This window comes from Dendrobates tinctorius, unplaced genomic scaffold (assembly GCF_039654945.1).
Source record: "Dendrobates tinctorius isolate UK_male_01 unplaced genomic scaffold, ASM3965494v1 ptg000250l, whole genome shotgun sequence".
In the NCBI taxonomy this organism is placed as follows: domain Eukaryota; kingdom Metazoa; phylum Chordata; class Amphibia; order Anura; family Dendrobatidae; genus Dendrobates; species Dendrobates tinctorius.
Genome location: NW_027361917.1, coordinates 63,114,977 through 63,139,983, shown reverse-complemented (window position 1 = coordinate 63,139,983; position 25,007 = coordinate 63,114,977). Strand labels below are relative to the sequence as shown.

The 25,007-nt window shown below is 45.0% G+C and overlaps 1 protein-coding gene across 2 annotated transcripts in view; it reads right to left on the bottom strand.

Moving 5' to 3' along the window:
• The window catches only part of ACOXL (acyl-CoA oxidase like), a 756,489-nt gene that overhangs the window by 143,500 nt on the left and 587,982 nt on the right, over nucleotides 1-25,007 (bottom strand). For both annotated transcript variants that reach the window (XM_073557722.1, XM_073557721.1), the window contains exon 17: nucleotides 11,556-11,626. In XM_073557722.1, coding sequence (XP_073413823.1) covers nucleotides 11,556-11,626 — 71 coding nt within the window. The remainder of the gene's footprint in view (nucleotides 1-11,555; nucleotides 11,627-25,007) is intronic.

Sequence of the window (25,007 nt, the reverse complement as noted above, 5' to 3'; positions counted from 1 at the left end):
ACCCCTAACCACAACCCTAACTCCAACACATCCCTAACCCTAATCTCAACCCTACCTATAACCCTAACCACAGGCCTAACCCTAATCTTAACCATAATTCCTACCCTAACCCTAATTCCACCCTAACCCTAACTCCAACCCTAAACCTAATTCCACTCTAACCCTAATTCCAACCCTAACCCAACCCTAATTCCAACCCTAACCCTAATGGAAATATAAAACTAAAAATATTTTCTTTATTTTATTATATGTGCCTACCTATGGGGGTGATAGAGGGGAGGGTTTATTTACTTTTTATTTCATTTTGATCACTGTGAGAGTGATGAAAATGAATGAATCGAATCTACAGCCGGCAGATTCGGGCGGGCGCACTGCGCATGCGTCCGCCATTTTCCAAGATGGCAGCGCCCATGATCCGGGACCGCGGGAGCGACAGCGGCACTCAGTAAGCACCGGGGGGTGGTTGGGGAGGTCATCGGACTGCGGGGGGAGCAGAAGGAAGGTGGGGGGGCAGATAATGACAGTGGCGGCACATCGCCGCTGTCTTTCAGTGGCGGGGGCCGATCGCCCCCGCCAGCCGGTGTGTGGGGGGGTCAGGTAACTTTCTCCAGCCATGTCCGATGCTACTGTAGCATCAGCCATGGCTGGATTGTAATATTTAACAGCCAATCAGAGCAATCGTAGCCACGTGGGGGCGAAGGCATGCCCCCTGTGGTGAAGTTCAAAGCCCCCTTTATCTGCAGGTCGGGTGACCTTTCAGTGACTCGCAGACCTGTATTTGTTGTTGCCTTTTATCAGCACTCGCTGACTACTGTCATATATCTTACTGCAAGGTATTTCTGCACATTTGTCATTCTGTGCTTTTTGTTTGTGTTTCGGTCAGTGGGTGGTGTGAACATTGTCTAACAGACTTGTTCACATTTGTGCATGTCACATGTGTTTTTAATCCAGTTTTTTTCGTGCTTATGCATGATTTGAGAGAACCACCCCTCTCGTGTGACATGCACATAAGGAGCTGTCTTACACCACGTGCCCATACTAGAAAGCGCCTGTCTTAATCCTGCTCATTTAGACACTGTTCATATGTTCAGGTTTTAAATACATTAGATAGGGACTGCTTCAATACGGGTTACCTTGACGAGATGGAGCAGCTTGGCATACTTTTTTTGCAAAAAAACGTATCGACTAAATACCCTGTATTTGTTGTTACCTTTTATCAGCACTTGCTGACTACTGTCATATGTCTTACTGCAATGTATTTCTGCACATTTGTCATTCTGTACTTTTTGTTTGTGTTTCGGTCAGTGGGTGGTGTGAACATTGTCCAACTGACTTGTTCACATTTGTGCATGTCACATTTGTTTTTAACACAACAGTTTGTGTGCAGTGACAGGGGAGGATATATTTTTATGCATCAGCTCTGTTGGTTATTAGGCTGCCTTATAAGGCTCCCTGATAGCTGCATTGCTGTTTGAACACTGCTGTGCAAACTGCTTTTTTAAAAGCAAAAATACTTTTCTTCCTCTTTTCTGCACAGTTACCAAGCGTTCATTTTTCCACAATTTTGTGTGCAGCAGTCCTGCTTATTAGGCTGCCTGCTGCCATACTTGGACTGAGTGCATCATTGTCAGCCTCCTAAAATCTCTACGGAGATTCAAATTCTCCCCAATACTATATACACACCTTGTGCCTGGTGAAACCAGCCTTACATTGAGATGTAATCTATAGTGGGCCTGAGATAATAGTTCAGCCTCCTAAAATCTCTAGGGAGACTCAAATTCTCCCCAATACTATATACACCTTGTACCTTGTCATTCACCAGCCTATTTCAGCCTGTTAAATTGAGGTGTAATCTATAGTGGGCCTGAGATAATTGTTCAGCCTCCTAAAATCTCTAGGGAGATTCAAATTCTCCCCAATACTATATACACCTTGTACCTTCTAATACACCAGCCAATTTCAGCCTGTTAAATTGAGGTGTAATCTATAGTGGGTCTGAGATAATAGTTCAGCCTCCTAAAATCTCTAGGGAGATTCAAATTCTCCCAAATACTATATACACACCTTGTACCTTGTCATACACCAGCCAATTTCAGCCTGTTAAATTGAGGTTTAATCTATAGTGGGCCTTAGATAATTGTTCAGCTTCCTAAAATCTCTAGGGAGATTAAAATTCTCCCCAATACTATATACACCTTGTACCTTCTCATACACCAGCCTATTTCAGCCTGTTACATTGAGGTGTAATCTATAGTGGGCTGTTAAGAATGGGTCACCGTGGAGGAAAAACCTAAACAAGCTAAGCCCCAGAAAAACCAGAGAGGTTGGTAACTATGCAGATTGCAGATCCCTGATCCTAACCACACAACTAGCAGCAGCCGTGGAGCGTACCTACGATGAACCTAGACGCCTCGTCACAGCCGGAGGGCTAAATAAGCCTAAAGCAAGAAAAGGAGAAACTAACTGCCCCAGAGCAGACCCCAAAGGAATAGACAGCCCCCACACATGTATTGACGGTAAAACAAGATGAAAACACAAACATAGGCAGGAAAATAGGCTGAGCAAACGATGGGGCCCAAACTAACTAGAAAGGATAGGAAAGTAAAGGCACTGCCTGGAATCTGCCAAAAACCCTACAAAAATAATGTCCAACACTTCTGATAACAAAATTAACCCTGAAGTCAGTAGACTTCTCCCACTATATCAGCACTCTGAAATATTTTGAGGCAGAGCAAAAAGAGGCCAATCTAATAAGGGACCAAAAGCAAATTGGCAAATACAGATAAGTAAGAGTGGAAATTCAGCACAGCCCCAGCCGGGGCTGGCTGACCACACAAAAAACTGAATAGACCAACAAAATCAAGTGTGAACATTAGCAGAAAAACTTAGCTTGAGCTGACTGGAACAGAGCTGGGAACCAAGACTTGGCAAGCCAGAAGGAATCACCAGCACCAGAATAGGGCGTCGGCTGTCTTAAATCCAGTCTGAGATTCCTGAGGTCCAATCGTCATCCTCCTTATCAGGTGGCAAATGCCTACTGATTAAATCAGCCTCATTACCTCCTGTTACCACCAGAGGGAGCCTGGAAGGAGAACTCACAACTGGTAGACCGGAAAATGAACTCACAACAATGGGCCTGATATAATTGTTCAGCCTCCTAAAATCTCTAGGGAGATTCAAATTCTCCCCAATACTATATATACACCTTGTACCTTGTCATACACCAGCCAATTTCAGACTGTCAAATTGAGGTGTAATCTAGAGTGGGCCTGAGATAATAGTTCAGCCTGCTAAAATCTCTAGGGAGATTCAAGTTCTCCCCAATACTATATACACCTTGTACCTTGTTTTACAGTACCATATAGCTGGTGGTACTTTGGGTACATTTTCCCAAAAATGAGGAAGTATGGTGGAAGAGGCCGTGGAAGTGGGCGGGGGTTGCCAGCTGGTACTGATGGTGGTGGTGGTGCATCTGCTGGTAGTGGCAAAAGCACAATAGCAGCTAAGGCAGGAAGTGTTGAGACTGCATCATGGTCTGGCTCCGGAAGGCTTGGAAGGCTACCTTTTCTGGGAGTAGGTTAACCGCTTTTAAAGCCGGAGCATCAGGAACTGGTTTTGGCTTACATTGCAGAAACAGACTCCAGCTAATATGCCCTCCTCTTCTGAAGTTTCAAAAAATGCAAGCACTGAGTCGTCAAGTGCTGGCTCCTGGTCAGGAAGAACCCGTTTCCTTGTGTCCTTCACCCACACCAAAAGTGAATGATGCAGCAGGCCACACTTCACTTTAGTCCATGTAGCTCTTTCTCACATACCATGCCTGGGTTATCAAGTCAAATCGTGAATTCCCCTGTCCAAGATGAATCTGACATGGAGTGTGGGTCGCCAGCCAGGGCAGTGGGGTTAATAGATACCGGGCCGGTGTCTCAGAGGGATGTGTCACGTTGTGGTGACCCGGTCTGTGGCCTTGGGCGTCCATGCAAAGGGATGAATAACGTTTATAGGTGAATGATACGTGACGCCACCTGTGGTTTCTGATCAGATTGACCAGCGCTGCAGTGTCGCTTCTCTGGGACAGATGTTGTGGTGCAGCTAAGATGTAGAAGCCCTGCACAGGTAGGGCCGTAGTCACAGGGCAGATGAAAGAGTTGGTAGATGGTGTGCAGTGCAGGATGTAGCAGAGCCGTGCGCTAGGCGCAGGAGAAAGATGACAGACACAGTCGTGCAGTTCCTTTACCTGTACTTGGTAAGTGGTGCCGTCCAGGACCCAGAGTACAGATGGAGACGTTGGTCAGCCTGGAAGCAAATTAGGAATTCTCTCTCTGCAGATAGGTAGTGTGGCCTCCGTTCTAGCGCTTATCTGAGGTACTCGCAGTACTGAGTTCACTGCAGTTACCCCTGTTGACTCTCTTTTGGAACTTTCTCATATGGCAGGCAGCCATAGCCTTTTCCTTCTGGCTCACACACGTCGCTGCTGGGGCGTCCGAGCCTTAGTTGGGAACAGAGCATTTACAGCTGCTACTTCCTCCGGTTTCTGCTGCAGGACCGTCAGTGTCCCTACAAACTCGGAGACCGGAATCCGGACCATGCACTCCAGCTAGGAGTGAGCCTTAACTCTGCTCATCCTCCAGCTCCCCTCCTCATGTCCACACACTTTCCCTTCACAGACTGCCCTAACTTCCCTCCTCCCGACCACAGAGAGCAGCTCCTCAGCAGTCAGGTTCAGAGCTCTCCCTGCTGGCCTGGAGTGGGAACTGTGTTGTGTGTTGGTTTAACTGCTAGAGAGATCCTTCGTTGCTCCCAAGCATGACATCACACTCCCTAGGAGGAAGGTAATGCCACTGTGACGACCGTACTTTTGGGGGCGCCACAAGTGCACTGATGCCCATCCACTGTTAGATGATTCTGCTGGTACATTGACCCAGACCACTACATTCCCCTCGCACTCTACACAGCCAGAATCTGACCCTGATGAAACTCAGGTTCCCCTTCCCGCACACTATACCACCTTACATGGTGACAAAGAGGAAGGTGCAGATGAAAGTGCAGGTTCCTTGAGCAGGTGGGGGGGCATACTCATGGGCGGCGGCACTGGCACAGGGCCCCCCATAGTACGCAAAAGTGGCTCTGCCGGTGGGAGGGCCCGTCAGACACACCGCCTTACTATGAGTGGCCCTGTGCCAGTGCCGTCGCCAATGAGTGAGCCCCCCCTGCTTGCTCAGGATCACAGCACTTGTAAAGTTGAAATACTTATCTCTCCCTGCTCCACCGCCGTGACGTCTTCCGCGTTTCCTGACAGTGACATTCTGGTCAGAGAGCGCGATGACATCACGTCCGTGTGCCCTCTGCCTAAACAGTCCAAGTGCAGAGAGATGGAAAGATGGGGACGATGAGGAGTCCAGAGTACAGGGATTCCCTAGCGAGGAGACTTATTTAATTGTTTTAAAGGTTGTGAGCAATTTTTGGGGAGCCCCATACTCTGGAGAATGATATATGGGGCCCACCATACACTGGAGCATTCCAAAGGTGGACATCAGACACTGGAGCAGCATTTACAGGGCCCATTATACACTGGAACATTAGAAATGGGGCCCATTATATATGGAGCATTATTTGGGCCCATAAGACACTAGAGCATCATCCTTGGGGCCCATCATATACTGGAGCATTGTAAATGGGGCAGATTATATATGGAGCATTATTTGGACCAATTGTACACTAGAGCATCATCCGTGAGGCCCATCATATGCTGGAGCTTTCCAAATGGGGGACATCAGACACTGGAGCAGCATTTACAGGGCCCATTATACACTGCAGCATTAGAAATGGGGCCCATTATATATGGAGCATTATTTGGGCCCATAAGACAGTGGAGCTTCATCCTTGGGGACCAACATATACTATAGCATTATGTGGAGCTCATCATATACTGTATCAAACATTATATGGGACCAATGATTCTGTATGGAGAAATATATGGGCCTCATTACTCTGCATGGCGCACTATGCGGTGGCCATAATACTGCATGGCGTAATATACTGTCCGTTTTTGGAGCTATTGGAGAATTTAAAATGGATATCAGTCATGTGATGTAAGAAGTGAAGTATTTTTCATTGTACTATACCGCTATTTCTCTGCCATATCAGAGGATCATGAATTGTGGCATGTGTTAAAGGAGCCCAGCGACACTCTTTGGCCCTGGGCCCACGAAAATCTGGAGCCAGACCTACCCCCCCACAACTTTAGCCAAATAACCCCCAGTTTTCAATGCCTAACTATTATTATAAAGTAAATTAAGGTTGACAAGCTTAAGTAATAAGAATTGATGCTTTTGGCATTAAAATGGGCACTGTAGGTGTGTATCCTGTCCTCCACTCACTGCCGACTTTTCTTCCCTATTGACTTGCATTGAGTTTCGTGTTTCAGTCGGCCTTCGACTTTTCACGATAATCGGCCGATTGCGTACGACCCGACTTTTGCGAAAGTCGGGTTTCATGAAACCCGACTCGACCCGAAAAAAGGCAAAGTCGCTCATCTCTAGTCATAATGGCACAGGTTTTCATGACGCCTATGTGGCGTCATTGGTCGGAAAGGGGTTAAGCTATGCAACCATAGAACAAAAGACAAAAAAAGCCCAAAAGAAAATAGCTTTTCACAGGGCCAAATAAATAAGCAATTTGCTCAGCAACTGATTTGCTGCTATAATCTATCAAGCAGTTGGAGCGTAGTCGATTTAAAAAATATTTTAAATAGACCTAAAAAATTAAATACCATGGGATCATTGTAAACCACATAGCAAGAAATAATCTCAGCCAATGCTTAGATGAAAGGCTATGTAATAATTAGCAACTCTAGCTAGATTAGATAGCAGCATCTACCAATATGCCAGTACAACCCCTCATCTTGATGGCTATGTCTGTCATATACGTATATATGTACCGTAAGTGACCATTAGTTGTAGTTGGCAATACGTGTGCTACACACCAGTGTCTAATATCTATTATATAAATGAGAGTGACCACTAGTTGTAGCGGGCATTACATCTGAGCACAACCACTCATCTTGTTGGTTATGCTGAACATATTCTTGAGTAGAAGTGACCACTAGATATAGTGGGCACTATTGGTGCTAAACACTGATGTCAATCACAAGCACCCTGGAGTATAATCCCTACGCGTTTCAACAACACTTTTTACTGCTTTGAGTTATCAGGGACTAGTAGTGCATGACGTTGCGGCCAGCAACCATGCTGACATGTTAGTGACACATATCATGAGATCTCATGCACTTTACTCACGTTATGCACTGATAGCCAGAGGTCACAACCCAATATAAGTCTATGGGAGTTCTGGCCTCGTCCTGGGTTGCATAGACTTGCATTGAGAGCTTGTGACATAGCTTCTGACTTCAGGACATTCAGAAGCTGTGGTCATAAGACAGTGCTGCAGATCTGAAGCGGAGCCAAAAAAAAGGTGAAACTGCTAAAGGGTGAGTGTTAGGTCGGGATTGCGTTATGGCAGTTCGTTAGACGGACTGCGTTACACCGCGGCATAACACGGTGTAACGCAGTCCGTTAACGCTGCCATTAACCCCCATTATCAGGTGCATCGCGACGCATGCCGTAAAGCGGCACGCGTTCGCGATGTGCAGTCATTCAGTGACGGAGCCTCAGACGCGGGCTGCAGCGTCTGAGGCTCCGTCACCACTAGCGCAGATGAATCATCTGCGCTAGTGGGTATAGCATAATGCGATCGCGTTATGCTATACCATTAACGCAGCCCGTCAACGCTATGGGTTAACGCAATATGGACCTAGCCTAAGACTGAGGCAAGGACCTTACATTAGGAGCACCACGCAAGTGCTGAAACCCCCACTGGAATGTGCTTTAATACACAGCTACAACACTGGCAATCACAGTGCAAGTAGCCATTGTTCACAAATGACTCAACTCAGGAACACAGAACATGGTGCCAAAAAAATAAAAAGTTGATATTACATCTTCTATTTTACTTAATTAGTAAATCATTTCATTTTTAATAAATATAAAGTTTACAAATGAAGAAGGTCTTTATGTACAAGTGAGGTGACTTCCACTTTTACCTGCACTTTCAATATTTACCAAAATAAAAAAAGAACTTTGACTAAGTTCTGTTTTGCATCCTCATACTTTTGCAAACACGTGGTCGAATCATATGTATAAATAGAATCATATGGAAATCCCCAGTTTCATATTAATTACACTACTTCATGCTACAAATCTACTGTATGTTTCTATATTGTGTCCCAGAACAAATCTTTCCTTATCTCATTATTCAGCACTATTCTTTCCCCTTATTTTTTTCTGTCGTCTACCTGCCCTATTATATGTCAGTGGGTTTGTGTGATCCGTCATCATCTGTGATCTGGTGAGCATGAGACCATTTTCACTTTGCTGGATCTCATGAAACATGCATGTGCCGCAGATTGTGTATGTATGGCAGTCAGCTAATTGTGTACACGACTTGCCCTGAGTGACCTTTACTTGTCCATATTTGTTCTTATTTCACCCTAAACTTCCTATCCTTTTGATGCACTGCTTGGTACACCAACAATGTTCCTGGTAATTTTTTGCTCGTCTTTTCGGCTTCCAGTTGCTCCATAGCCTTTGGTGTGACATTGTCCAAGGTGATAATTAATTTCTATCCTGGATGTTAGGCTTCTTCTGTTGTTTGCAGCCTACTACCAGGTTGGTTTAACACCATATTAATTATAACCTCTGAATTTAAAATAATTGCTGGTCTGACATTTTCTAAATGATTTCCTATCATAGTCATTATTATTAGACAGACTTCTTCTACTAGGCATTTATTTTTATGTCTGCTCTCATAGATGATCTGAGAATCTGACTAGTTGACTTCACAGTATTTCAGATGGTCTTTTGTATCTGTCCTTCTAGTTGGTCTGCCAATGTTATTGGTGGTCTTTTGTATCTATCTTTCTAGTTGGTCTAACAATGTTACTGGTGGTCTTCTGTATCTATCATACTAGTTGGTCTGACAATGTTACTGGTGGTCTTCAGTATCTATCCTACTAGTTTGTCTGATAATGTTACTGGTGATCTTCTGCATATATCCTTTTAGTTGGTCTGCCAAGGTTACTGGTGGTCATCAGTATCTATCCTACAAGTTGATCTGCCAAAGTTACTGGTGGTCTTTTGTATCTATCCTTCTAGTTGGTCTGACAATGTTACTGGTGGTCTTCTGTATCTATCATACTGGTTGGTCTGACAATGTTACTGCTGGTCTTCAGTATCTATCATTCTAGTTGGTCTGACAATGTTACTGGTGGTCTTCTGTATCTATCATACTGGTTGGTCTGACAATGTTACTGGTGGTCTTCTGCATCTATCCTTCTAGTTGGTCTGACAATGTTACTGGTGGTCTTTTGTATCTATCATTCTAGTTGGTCTGATAATGTTACTGGTGGTCTTTTGTATCTATCCTTCTAGCTGATCTGCCAATACTACTGGTGATGTTCTGTATCTGTCTTTGTTGCTGCTAAAACAATGTATTATGTGATTTGGGGTATCTATCTTCATGGTTTGTCTTACAATGTTTAAGGTGATCTTCTGTATCAGTCGCTTCTGTTTTCTGTGACACCGAGACATAAACACTGATATCTCTTGAGGAATGTGTATAGACTGGCAGCAACAATTCTGACAATTCTTCATCTGCTTTCCTCCTAATTTTGTAGATTTATCACTTGTGTATTTATTTGTCCCTATTACACTGAATAAGGTGAAATCTGCAAAGTTTCCTTCTAATTTATCAGCAAACATGTCATGGTGTGGATTCAGAAACTCACAGAATGACCTCAAATCTGGAGTAATGTTTAAAATCAAATTAATGGGATTTTAACATAGTATTTCATGTTTTATATTGTTTCTGCAGCAGTGTGAACCAGACCCAACTGTTCTACCACAGTCTGACACATTTGCTCTGCTTCTGTACTTATTTGTTCTGCTTCTATCTCTACACACAACTTCCTAATGACCTTACCTAGCATATAGAGTTTTGTCCTGACATGCCCAGGCATGTTACAGATGGTTAAAACTTATGAAAAATGGAATGTTACAAATAACAATGCAATATAAAAGACAATATAACTATATATTTCCAGCACCATTGTATCCTGCTTTATTTAAAATTTTAAAATAAAAGCATTGTTAATAACATTTGCTCTTGTCACAGTATTTCCTTCAAAATTGCATATAAATGCAACAAAATGACCTCAGGAGAATAAACCATATGCAAAATGTCAAACAAGGATTTTTTTGCTTGGATTATAGCATCATTAAATGGGCTGTCCACTGCTTGGACAGCCCCTTCTCAATCACCACATTACTACACGTAAAATAGTAACAGCCTGTTCTCAGCTCCGATGCAGCGCTAGTCCAGTGATGTCGGGACATTATGTCACATGAGCACTGCAGCCAATCAGTGGCCGCCGCTTGGCTGTTTCATTCTCAATTCCTTTAGAAGAAACTGACATCTGAGAGTGAGAGCTGCTGCTGCTCTCTGACTTCTTCCACCTTTTATGTAACATAATCTCTGGAGGCAGAGTTATCTACCAGGCAGCGTCCTCCCAAGAGCCCGGAAGAGGGCATTTATATAAAGTGATAAAAGATGATTCATCTGCAAAGAGGCACCTGATATGAGGCATACAGGCAGTGTCAGACTGGGGTGCCAAGGGCCCACCAGTAACCAACTCCAGGGCCCCATTTTTCAGCTACATCCAAATGTGACATTATCCTCAATCACAAATTTATATAACAATGAACGGGGCAAATTGTGAAATTAATAAGATGCTGCCTCTGTCTGTACATAGTGATTCAGGTATATTGTGCCAAGTACTGCTCATATAAGAGGGTGGTGGCCCACTACTACACAGGTTTCCACCGGGGGATTCTCCTGCTCTCCTGTGGGCCAGTCCGAGCCTGCATACAGGAATCCCTCTCCCCAGCAGTCTATAACCTGTGTGCCCATATTAATAGTTTAGATAGGTCAAACAGAGTGACAGATTCCCTTTAAGACCAAAAAGGTTGTGGATTATGCAAAACCTCTCTGACTGCCTGATGTACTCGATATAGGTGAATCAAAAATGTAGCTTTCCAGTGATTTTGCTAATTCTTGACAGTTCTGCAGCAATGTTTCTAAATTACACCATGAAACTGCAATTAAGTCATGACATCTGACTTCACCCTTACAGGAGTTATCCTTTTTTTACTCTTTTTTGTAATGACAACCTATGCACATTTCAAACATTCTTTGTGTTTCTGCACCTTGACATTTTCATCTGCATTTGATTTCTATTTGTTGTTAGCGAATTAAAACATTTTGGTTACAATCCATAGAATGAAAAGCTGAACATGCACTGAAGAAGATAATGAAATGGCATTACACAGCCTGTAAAAAGATGGATGAAGGAGAATAAATGTTTCTATGTGCAAAAGTAATAGGGTTAAATACTGAAACCGTAAAGACCAACTAATACAGCTGTAATGGGATGTCCTCTATACCTCCATTAGTAAGCTCTGATCCTCTGGTACAGGACAATTCTCCACAGCCAATGCAAACTGCTCCAAGGTCACTAGAAAATACAAAATAATATTGGATTAATACATGACAAATGATTTTAAAATGTGTGTGCACAGTAGATATATATTACAACTTTTTTAGCCCCTTAGGCTACATTCACACATTGAGTATTTCATCAGTATTTTACATCAGTATTTGTAAACCAAAACCAGGAGTGGAACAATCAGGGGAACAGTATAATAGAAACACGTCACCACTTCTGTATTTATCACCCACTCCTGGTTTTGGCTTATAAATATGGAGGTAAAAACTCACCAATTACTCAATGTGTGCACTTGGCAACAGGCTACATTCCCATGATGCGTTTTTGTTGAGTTTTTTGATGCTGCAGAATTTCTGTCCCCAATATTAGTTTACTTGCAGATTTTCATTGCATTTGTGTGCTTTTTTTTAACAGGTTTTTATTGCGTTTTTGACGCTGCAGTTTTTGTCTCTTGTTGGTGTGTCATGTTTTAAATAAAGCTGCTTTGTTTTTGAGGCATTCTGGTATTTGGCTTTGGCAAAACTTTATTGATATACTTAGGTGTGTTTGTGATGCGTTTCCACTGCAGATACATACAGTACTTAGAATGCGCACAAGTTTTATACCAGTAGATTTAACGCATCTAGTCAATGAAGAAATTCCATACAGAAAACTCAACGTACCTGCAAGAGAAATTATCATGCTGCAGACTTGAAACGCAGTTTATGCTGAGTTAAAAAGAATCACGGTGGGCAGAAGATTTCTATAAAACTCATTCACTTTGCTGAAACTGTAAGCATCAAAAGTACACAGCATCAAAAACACACCAAAAGCTCATCATGGGAACGTAGCCTTAAAGGGGTGGTCCGAAACACATTAATACATTAATTTTAATCCTAAATCCCTATGTATTTGATGTCATAATCTAATCTTCCCTCACTACATTATCTAACTGCTTTATTATTTTTTTCTACTTCCTCTTTGACGCTTCATTAGAAAATCCCAGTGCATGCTGGGATACTGAAACAAAGTGTCATCAGTGGGCAGAGGCTGTAGTCACTGCCACAGCTTCTGCCCCCTCCCTGAAACCAAGCATCATTAATGACCTCTGTTTCAAGAGCTGGGCTATTCCCATCTCTACTGAGCATGCGCCGGTTGTTAATTTCCCATATGTTTACTTTACATCAGCACAATTTTGGAACCAAACTTTTTTTTTGTTAGGACGTTATAAAGGTTAAAAGTTGACCATCGATTTCTCATTTTTGCAACGCCATTTTATTTTTACGGACCACATCACATTTGAAGCCACTTTGAGGGGTCTATATGATAGAAAACACCCAAAAGTGATACCATTCTAAAAACTGCACCCCTTAAGGTGCTCAAAACCACATTCAAGAAGTTTATTAACCCTTCAGGTGCTTCACAGGAATTTTTTGAATATTTAAAAAAAAAAAATGAACATTTAACTTTTTTTCACAAAAAAAATACTTCAGGTTCAATTTTTTTTTTATTTTACCAAGGGTAACAGGAGAAATTGGACTGCAAAAGTTATTGTGCAATTTGTCCTAAGTACACTGATACCTGATATGTGGGGAGGAACCACTGTTTTGGCGCATGGCAGAGCTCAGAAGGGAAGGACTTTTTCAATGCAAAATTGGCTGGAATTCAGATCGGACGCCATGTCACGTTTGGAGAGCCCCTGATGTACCTAAACAGTGGAAACCCCCCACAAGTGACCCCATTTTGGAAACTAGACCCCCAAGGAACTTATCTAGATATGTGGTGAGAACTTTGAACCCATAAGGGCTTCACAGAAGTTTATAATGTACAGCGGTACAATTAAAAAAATCATATTTTTTCCACAAAAATGATCTTTTCACCCCAATTTTTATTTTTCCAAGGGTAACAGGACCCTAAAAGATATTGTGCAATTTGTCATGAGTACGCTGATACCCCATATGTGGGTGTAGACGACTATTTGGGCGCATGGCAGAGCTCGGAAGGGAAGCAGCGCCATTTGACGTTTTTGGCTGGAATTGAGATCGGACACCATGTCGCGTTTGGAAAGCCCCTGATGTACCAAACAGTGGAAACCCCCCACAAATTAGATTAGGTTCCTAGGCCTCTCCCATACAAACAGGCTTTACATTAGGCAGCTCCTCCCACCACTCTTGGCCCAAATGTTGGTTTCTAGTCAGTTTGTTCTGCTAGTGTCCTGTTAGTTCATGTGTGTTTGGTTTCTCCCGTTGTTGACATGGCTCATATCTCTGTTCTCTCTGACCTGTCCACTCCCGACCTAGGCTAGGTATCCTGAACCTCTGCTATCTGCCCTGACCTCAGACCTCGTCCTTGCCATCCTGTACCTAGTACCCATGTCTCTGACCCTCCGGTCTGCTGCTGCAGTCCCGGGGACTGACCTGCAGTGGTACCCTGGTGTCTACTGGCAGCCCAGAGGCTCTAGTGAAAATTCAGTAGACACCTAGGTCACACCCCTCCAGGGTAAGCCCGTCCTGTGGCGCAGTGGGTCCACATCCACCAGTTACATTCACCCACCAGCGTTACAGCCGCATAGCCAACGTGGTAGCAATATTTAAGAAGTAGACAACATCTGAGCCTAGAATTTTTAGGCCGGTAAGTTTAACCAGTACTGTGGGCAACATCTTTGACAGTTTTCTAAGAGATGCTATCCTGGAGTTTCTCAATAAGAATAACCTAATTTCCGAATATCACCATATGTTTAGGAGGGATCTGTCCTGCAAACTAATCTGATCAGATTCTATGAGGAGCTAAGTTCTACAATAAACACGGCAACCACAGTGGATGTTGTCCATCTGGACTTTTCATTGGCATTTGACACGGTGCTACACAAAAGGTTAGTGCATTAAATGAAAGCAATGGGACCAGGGGAAAATATGTGTAACTGGGTTAACAACTGGCTCAGTGATAGGAAACAAAGTGGTTATTAATGGAACACACTCAGATTGGATCACAGTTAACAATGAGGTGCCACAGGGATCAGTAATGGCATGGGCGGACATATCGCTGGTGCAAGTGCACGGGGGCTCAGAGTTGGAGTGCCCTTCCACCGTCGGCGCACATCCAGACTGCCATATATGCCGCTGACCAGAGGCTGGCAGCTGACGTCAGCTTGCACCTGACTGGGGGAACATGGTAGTGACATCATGCACCGTGGCTCGCACGCTGAAGATCATGTGTAGCAAGATGGAAGCACCAGATCAGAGGCATGAGCTGCTGGACAGGCAGAGGACAAGCATTTCACCTAACATGTCCTCCTGCAAGCAGGGAAAAGGTCCTCACCAGCTGGACTGATGGATGGTTACTGCACTAACGTGCTGCTGCTCTTCAGTGTGTGGAAGCAACATACCTCAGCTTGCTCCTGTGAAGTTGGCTGGCCGTAGGTAATGATCATGCTGACTTGGCTGAGGCGTTATCTCCTCTTTCATCCTTCACATGCATAACGTGAATGTGAAGAAAAGGAGGTCAGGTGTGACTAATGGGAGAAGGAGTGTGGCGTTGATCCCTACACAGCAGAAAAAAAACAGGAGACACCAAGTGAAAGAGCAGCCCAGTGCAGGTACCAGCCCATGAGGCAATTGCCAGAACTGCCAGATGGCCAGTCCGGCCCTGACTAAGGGGTTAAGAACGTAGTTCCCCAAGTGCCACAGAGCCAGAACTTACAATCGTGCATCGTTTCTTTAAATACATACATAAAAGGGCTTCAATGCTAATGAAAGTCATAACATGAAGGAATCAAAACACACACACACACACACATATTTATACATATACACACTGCATATATACAGTTAGATCCATATATATTTGGACAGAGACAACATTTTTCTAATTTTGGTTCTAGACATTACCACAATGAATTTTAAACAAAACATTTCAGATGCAGTTGAAGTTCAGACTTTCATTTGAGGGTATTCACATTAATATTGGATGAAGGGTTTAGGAGGTTCAGCTCCTTAACATGTGCCACCCTGTTTTTAAAGGGACCAAAAGTAATTGGACAGATTAAATAATTGTAAATAAAATGTTCATTTCTAGTACTTGGTTGAAAACCCTTTGTTGGCAATGACTGCCTGAAATCTTGAACTCATGGACATCACCAGACGCTGTGTTTCCTCCTTTTTGATGCTCTGCCAGGCCTTCACTGCGGTGGTTTTCAGTTGCTGTTTGTTTGTGGGCCATTCTGTCTGAAGTGTAGTCTTTAACAAGTGAAATGCATGCTCAATTGGGTTGAGATCAGGTGACTGACTTGGCCATTCAAGAATATCCCACTTCTTTGCTTTAATAAACTCCTGGGTTGCTTTGGCTTTATGTTTTGGGTCATTGTCCATCTGTAGTATGAAACGACAACCAATCAGTTTGGCTGCATTTGGCTGGATCTGAGCACACAGTATGGCTCTGAATACCTCAGAATTCATTCGGTTGCTTCTGTCCTGGGTCACATCATCAATAAACACTAGTGACCCAGTGCCACTGGCAGCCATGCATGGCCAAGCCATCACACTGCCTCCGCCGTGTTTTACAGATGATGTGGTATGCTTTGGATCATGAGATGTACCACGCCTTCGCCATACTTTTCTCTTTCCATCATTCTGGTAGAGGTTGATCTTGGTTTCATCTGTTCAAAGAATGTTTTTCCAGAACTGTGCTGGCTTTTTTAGATGTTTTTTTTTTATCAAAGTCCAGTCTAGCCTTTTGATTCTTGATGCTTATGAGTGGCTTGCACCGTGCAGTGAACCCTCTGTATTTACTTTCATTCAGTCTTCTCTTTATGGTAGATTTGGATATTGATACGCCTACCTCCTGGAGAGTGTTTTCACTTGGTTGGCTGTTGTGAAGGGGTTTCTCTTCACCATGGAGACTATTCTGCGATCATCCACCACTGTTGTCTTTCGTCGGCGCCCACGTCTTTTTGCATTGATGAGTTCACCAGTGCTTTCTTTCTTTCTCAGGATGTACCAAACTGTAGATTTTGCCACTTCTAATGTTGAATAAGTAAAAAGCAAAAGTGCATTTAAATCATACAGATTTCTTAGTAATACTGTATTTGACTGTAGGTGACTCTTGTTGATGGTGGGACGGCTTTTATGCTATGTTTGATCAAATACAGTATTACTAAGAACTCTGTATGATTTAAATGCACTTTGCTTTTTACTTATTTAATTACAGCAGGGTTTTTTCATTTTGTCTTTTCAAGGTTTTGTATGCTTTTTGGCCATGTGAACATGCATTTCTATGCTGCATGTGTGCCAACTCAAACCAAGCTCAATTTTTGTGTTTTTTCTTTGTATTTTTGCATTCTGTGCAAGCTGGGGTGTGGCCTCCCTCTCCTGAGCTGGAAATTGTATTTAAAGGCTTCCCCTGCCTGGTGTCCGGTGGTTGGGACCCAGTCCTTGTCTGCCCTTATTCACACAGACGTCAACTTTGACACATGATAAGGTTTTTAATATTAGACAGTGTAGGACCGCCCCGACCACAGAGTCACCTTGTCGATGGTGGGACGGCTTTTTATGCTATGTTTGATCAAATACAGTATTACTAAGAACTCTGTATGATTTAAATGCACTTTTGCTTTTTACTTATTTAATTACAGCAGGGTTTTTTTTCATTTTGTCTTTTCTAGGTTTTGTATGCTTTTTGGCCATGTGAACATGCATTTATATGCTGTATGTGTACCGACTCAAACCAAGCTCAATTTTTGTGTTTTTTCCACTCCTAATGTTGTAGCAATTTCTCGGATGGGTTTTTTCTGTTTTTGCAGCTTAAGGATGGCTTGTTTAACCTGCATGGAGAGCTCTTTTGGCCGCATGTTTCCTTCACAGCAAAACTTTCCAAATGCAAGCACTACACCTCAATTCAACTCCAGGCCTTTTATCTACTTAATTGAGAATGATATAACGAAGGGATTGGATTGCCCACACCGGTCCATGAAATAGCCTTGGAGTCAATTGTCCAATTACTTCTGTTCCCTTTGAAAACAGGGTGGCACATGTTAAGGATCTGAAACTCCTAAACCCTTCATCCAATTCTAATGTGGATACCCTCAAATGAAAGCTGAAAGTCTGAACTTCAACTGCATCTGAATTGCTTTGTTTAAAATTCATTGTGGTAATGTCTAGAACCAAAATTAGAAAAATGTGGTCTCTGTCCAAATATATATGGACCTAACTGTAAATGTGTGCATATATATATATATATATATATATACACATGCAAACATGCTCACTGTCATGCTGGCACCTTGGCAGTTTGGCAAGAGTGAGGGGGTTGTGGCCCCATTGTGCCAGACTACCCTAGAAGGGGCGTGACTAGGACAGCTACCTAGGTCTTCTCTGGAGCCTCTGATGGTGAGTTCAGGCTTGTGCGGCAGGTAGCTGCCAGGTGCCACTCCAGGGTGGTGTCTGGTTGTGGCTGCTGATCCCACTGGGGAAGAGGACGCTAGGACAGGTGCGGCTGATAGACAGGCAGGTGAGCACGGCAGGTACGGCTGGTACTCTTGCAGGCGTGCACGGCTGAGACACGGCATGGCTGAGACACTGGCAGGCGAGCATGGCTGAGACACTGGCAGGCGGGCACGGCTGAGACACTGGCAGGCGGGCACGGCTGAGACACTGGCAGGCGGGCACGGCTGAGACACAGGCAAGCGGGTATGGCTGAGACACAGGCAAGCGGGTACGGCTGAGACACAGGCAGGTGGGCACGGCTGAGACACTGGCAGGCGGGCACCGCTGACTGGGAAGGCACAGGGACACGGACAGGAAGGAGTGGTGTATGGAATAGGCAGAGGCCTGTTCACACAGGAGGTGTTGGTACTGGAAGGATGGAAAGATACTTTAGATGGGTATGAAGGAACAGGTTTGGACCTGTTCACACTGTAGAAGAACCGCAAGGCTGCGGTGAGGAGCTGCAGTTAGCAGCAAGAGGTTCTGCAGCAGCAGAAGCAGAACAAAGCAGAACCGCAAGAATGCGGAGCACCGCCAGAGCCGCAAGAGTGCAGAGTTCAAGCAGAGCCGCAAGAGTATGGAGCAGGCAGAGCCGCAAGAGTGCCGCGCACAGGCAGAGCCTCAAATGAACGGAGCAAGCACAGCCACATGAGTGCAGAGCACAAGCAGAGCCAAAAGAGCACGGAGCACAAGCAAAGCTCCAAGAGCACGGAGCAGGCAAAGCCGCAAGAGTGCAGAGCACAGGCAGACGGAGAGGACACAAGGATAGACACAGCAGGGAAAGGAGCCACAGACAAAAAGAGACTGACAGACAGAGGTAGGTCAGAGTTTAGACAAGGTAACGGTGCGAGACAAGGTAACGGTGCGAGATAAGGTACTGGAACAAAGACACAGGGACCAGGATATACTGCCTCCTGGAGGGTGGACAGGACAGGTACAAGGCAAGGCAAGAAACAATAGCAGAGACCAGGATATTCTGCCTCCTGGAGGGCGGACAGGACAGGTACAAGGCAAGGCTAGGAACAATAGCACAGGGACCAGGATATTCTGCCTCCTGGAGGGCAGACAGGACAGGTACACACACAGGACTAGGAATCGAGCCTCCAGAGAAGGCGAAACACAGGACCTGGCAACTTAGCAGCAAGACACTAACTGAGTTAAGACATTGCTCGGGCAGCTACCACCGGGTGGAGCTGCCCTAAATACTAGAGGGTTCTTGGTGATTGGCCAGGAACACATTAGACAGGTGCATCCTGATTCTATAAGAACCAGAGAGTGCCGGCGCCGCCTCCCTATGCACATAGCCAGGAAACATGCAGAGAGCAGGCAGGAAGCAAGAGGCACACAGCATGGAGCCGGCAGCAGACAGAACACACAGCAAGGCCTGGAGCAGTGAGTAAGTTGGTGTGTGGGGGATGGGAGGTCATGCAGTGATGCCAGCAGGGTTGTTATAGTACCCCCCTTTACGCCCCCTCTTCTTCAAGCCAGCCAGAATGACCTGTAGAATAGGGGCACACAGAGTCAGAGCCATCATGACATCTCTCAAGTAGAATGAGGTAGGTGTGACATCAGAGATCCCAGAGTACTAAGTCTCTTTGTGCCCAGCGAGGTCAGCTTCCAACACTGAAGATACAAGGGCCAGGGCCTCTTCCTCCTGGTTGGTGGAAAACAGAGATTCAAAGGCTTCTGTTCCAACTTCTTCATCCACCTGCCACAAGGAATCTGAAGGCATCCTCTGAGGATCCATCTTCTGCCCATGGTCCAGAGGAAAACTTTCAAGTGACAGGGATGTTTCTGGAAACTGGTCCCTGGTATTGTCACAGGAGGTGTGTGGAGAGGGCACCACTGCTTCCCTTTCTTCAGTGACGTCAGCACACCATGACTCAATAGCCAGCAGATCAGGTGGAGAATGTGACGACACTGTAGACTGACCTTGCAGTATTGGAACTAGACACCTCTGGTGACTTGGTAGTTCCAAACGCAGCACCACGCTCGGTCCCTGGACCGGAACGGGCAGTAGAGTACCCAGCTCAGCACGACTGATGGTCAAACTGATCAGCAATTGGAAAACAAACTTCTCCGTATATAACGCTCCGATTTGGAGCTGTAGTTGTCCCTTCAACACTGGACTGTTCAAAAGTAGGGCTCGTCCATCACCAAACACCCTCACTGGATTCTGGAGCTGTGGAACAGGAACCACACACAGACTGCGTCTGGCTTGCAGCTTTAATACATCTGCAGGGCCGAAGCTCTCACAAGGCACCAGAACAGTCACAGACTTTAGTGGAGGGGAGGTACTCTCACCAAGGGCAGCCTCTCCTACTGGTCCAAGGTTCTGGAGCTTTAGATCCTTTGCACAGAGACCGTCTGGGTGCTCCTCACAACCGCAGCAATACCATATGCCCTTCTTAAGACTGGTTTCAGGCTGCTGCTTTGACAGCCCACTCTTATCAGCCTTCTTGGGTTCTACTCGGGTAGCTGCCTTAACAGGTCAAGGAACAGGAGGGGTTCGGACGGTCATGGCCTGACGTGGCGGTTTCCTCACTGGTTTCGCCCGTCTGGAGCATTTCTCGGATCTAGAACTGGAAGACTTTGCAGGAGCAGCTGGGCAAGGCAAATCAAAGACTTTACGGAAGGCCACCAGGAAGGCCTCTAGGTCCGTGAGGATAGGATCCCCTGCTTCGAAGAGTGGACAGATCCACATGAAAGCATCTCCTGCTAGGTAGGACATTATATATCCCACCTTGACCCAATCAGAGGGGAAACAGACTGCATTCCACTCGATGTACCGCAGGCACTGCTCTAGGAACCCTTGGCACTCTTTAGGATCCCCATAGAACGTTGGCGGATCTGCAAGCTTCTCATAAGCCAGGAGTTGATTGAAGATGGCATTGGAGACAATGATTGGGTCTGGTGAATCAATTATTTGAACCACCCTTGGTGGAACAAATTCTTCAGGTTGCTCATACGGGCAAGAAAAAAAGTTCATCATTCTCTGAGCGCGCAAGGACATGGGACTCAGCGGGGACCAAGGCCTGAGCCACAGACAGGCTGGCACGGCTGAGACACAGGCAGGCAGGCACGGCTGACGGGAAGGCACAGGGACACGGACAGGAAGGAGTGGTGCATGGAATAGGTAGAGGCCTGTTCAAACAGGACGTACAGGTACGGGAAGGATGGAAATATAGATGGGTATGAAGGAACAGGTTTGGACTTGTTCACACTGGAGAAGAACCGCAAGGCTGCAGTGAGGAGCTGCAGTTAGCAGCAAGAGGTTCTGCAGCAGAAGCAGAACAAAGCAGAATCGCAGGAGTATGGAGCATGCAGAGCCGCAAGAGTGTGGAGCACAAGCAGAGCCGCAAGAGTACGGAGCAGGCAGAGCCGCAAGAGTGTGGAGCACAGGCAGAGCCGCAAGAGTACGGAGGAAGCAGAGCTTCAAGAGTGCGGAGCACAGGCAGAGCCGCAAGAATATGGAGCAAGAAAAGCCACAAGAGTGCGGAGCAGGCAGAGCCGCAAGAGTGCGGAGCACAAGCAGAGCCGCAAGAGTGCAGAGCACAAGCAGAGCCACAAGAGCGTGGAGCACAAGCAGAGCCGCAAGAGCACGGTGAACAAGCAGAGCCGCAAGAGCTCAGAGCACAAGCAGACGGAGGACACAAGGATAGACACAGCAGGGAAAGGAACCACAGACAAAGAGACTGACAGACAGAGGAAGGACAGAGTTCAGACAAGGTAACGGTGCGAGACAAGGTACTGGAACAAAGACACAGAGAGCCGGATATACTGCTCCTGGAGGGCAGAGCAGACGAATGCGAGACAAGGTACTGGAACAAAGACACAGGGACCAGGATATACTGCCTACTGGAGGGTGGACAGGACAGGTACAAAGCAAGGCAAGGAACATTAGCACAGGGACCAGGATATTCTGCCTCCTGGAGGGCGGACAGGACAGGTACAGGTGCAAGGCTAGGAACAATAGCTGTTGTGAGTTAATTTTACACTGCACCGTCGATGTCTGATGAACTCCCTCTTCTGGTGAAGGAAGGTAGTGAGGCTGATTACCAAACACCTGGTAGATGATGACTGGGTAACAGGAAATTCTGACTGGATATAAGGCAGCCGACTCCCTTCTGAGTCGCTGGTGATTTCTCTGCTGGATTCTTGGAGACCAGTCTGATTCCTGCTTCCCAAAGATAAGTTTTTGCTCTGCTAGTGAACTTATTAGTTTTGTTTTGTTTACCTTGTTTTTTGGAGTTCAGTCATCCCCGGTCGGGGGTGTGCTGAGTTCCATTTTTGTCTCTGATCAGTTTGTCTCTTTGCTCTGTCTTCAGAATTTACCTGAGTGCTGATATAGTCTTTTTGAAGTCCTAGCGACTTCAGGGCCTGTTTTTCCTATCAGACGGTTGGGACATTTTTTGGTAGGATTTTTTGCGGATTGCAGACAGCAGCTTTGCTATCCTGTCCTTTTTAGTTAGCTTTGGCCCCATCGTTTGCTCAATCTATCTTTCTATCTGTGTTAGTGTTTTCATCTTGCTTCACCGTCATTATATGTTGGGGGCTGCCTATTGCTTTGGGGTCTGCTCTGGAGCAGTTTAGATTTCCCCTTTCTTTCTTTAGGCCTATTTAGTTCTCCGGCTGTGATCGAGGGGTCTAGGGCATCGTAGGAACCCCCCATGGCTACTGTTAGTTGTTGTGGATAGGATCAGGGGTCTGCAATCCGATAGCTACCAACCTCTCCGGTTTTCTGGACTTAGCTTGTATTTTAGTTTTTTCCTCCTTCGGTGACTCATTCATGACAAATAGCACAGGGACCAGGATATTCTGCCTCCTGGAGGGCGGACAGGACAGTTACAAACACAGGACTAGGAATCAAGCCTCCAGAGAAGGCAAAACATAGGACAGGACCAGGCAACTCAGCAGCAAGACACTAACTGAGTTAAGACATTGCTCAGGCAGCTAGCACCGGGTGGAGCTGCCCTAAATACTAGAGGCCTCTTGGTGATTGGCCAGGGACATATTAGACAGGTGCACCCGGATTCCATAAGAACCAGAGAGTGCCGGCGCCGCCCCCCTCTATGCACACAGCCAGGAAGCACGCAGAGCAGGCAGGAAGCAAGAGGCACACAGCATGGAGCCGGCAGCAGACATAACACACAGCAAGGCCTGGAGCAGTGAGTAAGTTGGTGTGTGGGGGTGGGAGGCCATGCAGTAATGCCGGCAGGGTTGTTACACTTACATAAACACATTCATGAACAATACATGAGTAAAAAGGGATGACTTCAATAAATAGCCTTGAATGGAATCAGTCAACAGGATTTTGCTATGGAATCTGAAAGGAGCATGATGTAGGGGCAGAAACCCTGATTCCAGAGTTGTATCACTTACTGGGCTGCTTGGTGCAGTTTTGATAAAATTCCTGTTTTCTCTGCTGTAGATGAATGCTGAGCGGTTTATAACCCTGCCCACATGTCTGATTGCAAGCTTCCTATGAACACTGTACATTGAATTGACATCCAGCTACACATGTCCATTGACCTAATACCACTGCTCTCAAAGGCTATCATGATGCAGAGCAAGGCGGATATGGAGGCTGGATTAGAGGTGATTTTGTATTAGAGACCAGTATATCAAAAAAGATTGCTCTGGAGACCACATGGGCAATGCCATGAAGGGGCCTTCACAAGGAAACCTGAAAGTGCCACAGGAGTCATTTCTCATCATGACGATGCCAGGTCATATGTTGCTTGTGCTGCTCATGCTACTGTGAGCTGCCTGATTGGCCTAAACATGCTACTATGACCAGTAGCATTTTTGGACTTCTTTTGCTGGCAATTACAAAGGAGGCTGCCAGCAGTGGATCTTGATGATTTGTTTGCCTAAGTACATTCAGTGTGACTGAATATTCCTCAATCATTAATAACCTCAATGATAGCAGCCAAGTTCTGTAAGTGGGCTTTTTTCTGTACATGGTGTGCTCATACTCGATGCTGAATAAATCAAGAGGTTTTCATTTTTTTTCTTCCGCTTAATCCATCATTAGCATATTATTAACATGTCTATCGATCCTGTGATTTTGATCTTTCCATAACTTCCCCTTCTTGGTGTTGAGCTTGATAAATAAAGTATTCAATACAGCGATTATAAACCATAATTTGCCAATATGTTATATTACTTGTTAGGAGTGACAGGTCACCCCCTGAGTGCATGAATAGGGAGAAACTTATTACTCCACAGCAGGGGGTGTGGAGAAGCTGCTGGGGTCCCGCCTGTCCGACTAGTCTCTCACTAGTCTCTCACTATGTTTATCTCTGAAAAGCTGCAGCGTTTTAGTGTTAAACATACATGGTTGAAATCGCAGCCATGGTCTGATACAACCTGTCTGTGGATCTCCTTTTATCCCCATGATTCATAGGCTTTATTAATCTTATAAAAAAAAAACAGCAAATACACAAAAAAACATGTAAATTGCGAGGATACATATAGACATCTTAGAACCAGGGTTGAGTCATGGCACAATCTATATACAGCTATTACCTGACTCAAATTATAGGACCAAACCTACAACTAACAACAAGATCATACACACGCACATTTTAAATGATTTACCTCTAAAGAAGATCAAACAATGTCCATTTTAAACATCATTTCTTTTTAATAGAATCACAGGTTAGTGTTTCCTAAGTTCACTGACCTTATATAACCCGCTACCTGCAGTAACCTGATTGTTGACTAGTTTGTTTCTGCTTATCCTTGAATCTGCCCTGTTGTCATGATGCTTTCTCGGTATTGTAGAGAAGTCATCCCGTTCTAACCAGCCAAGCTGTACTATGGGACATTCTAATAATGATGTGTTCATGAATATGCTAGACTATAGTAATTACATCTCATACATTGACACCACTTAAAAGGGTTTTCTAAAGTTACTAGATGTCATG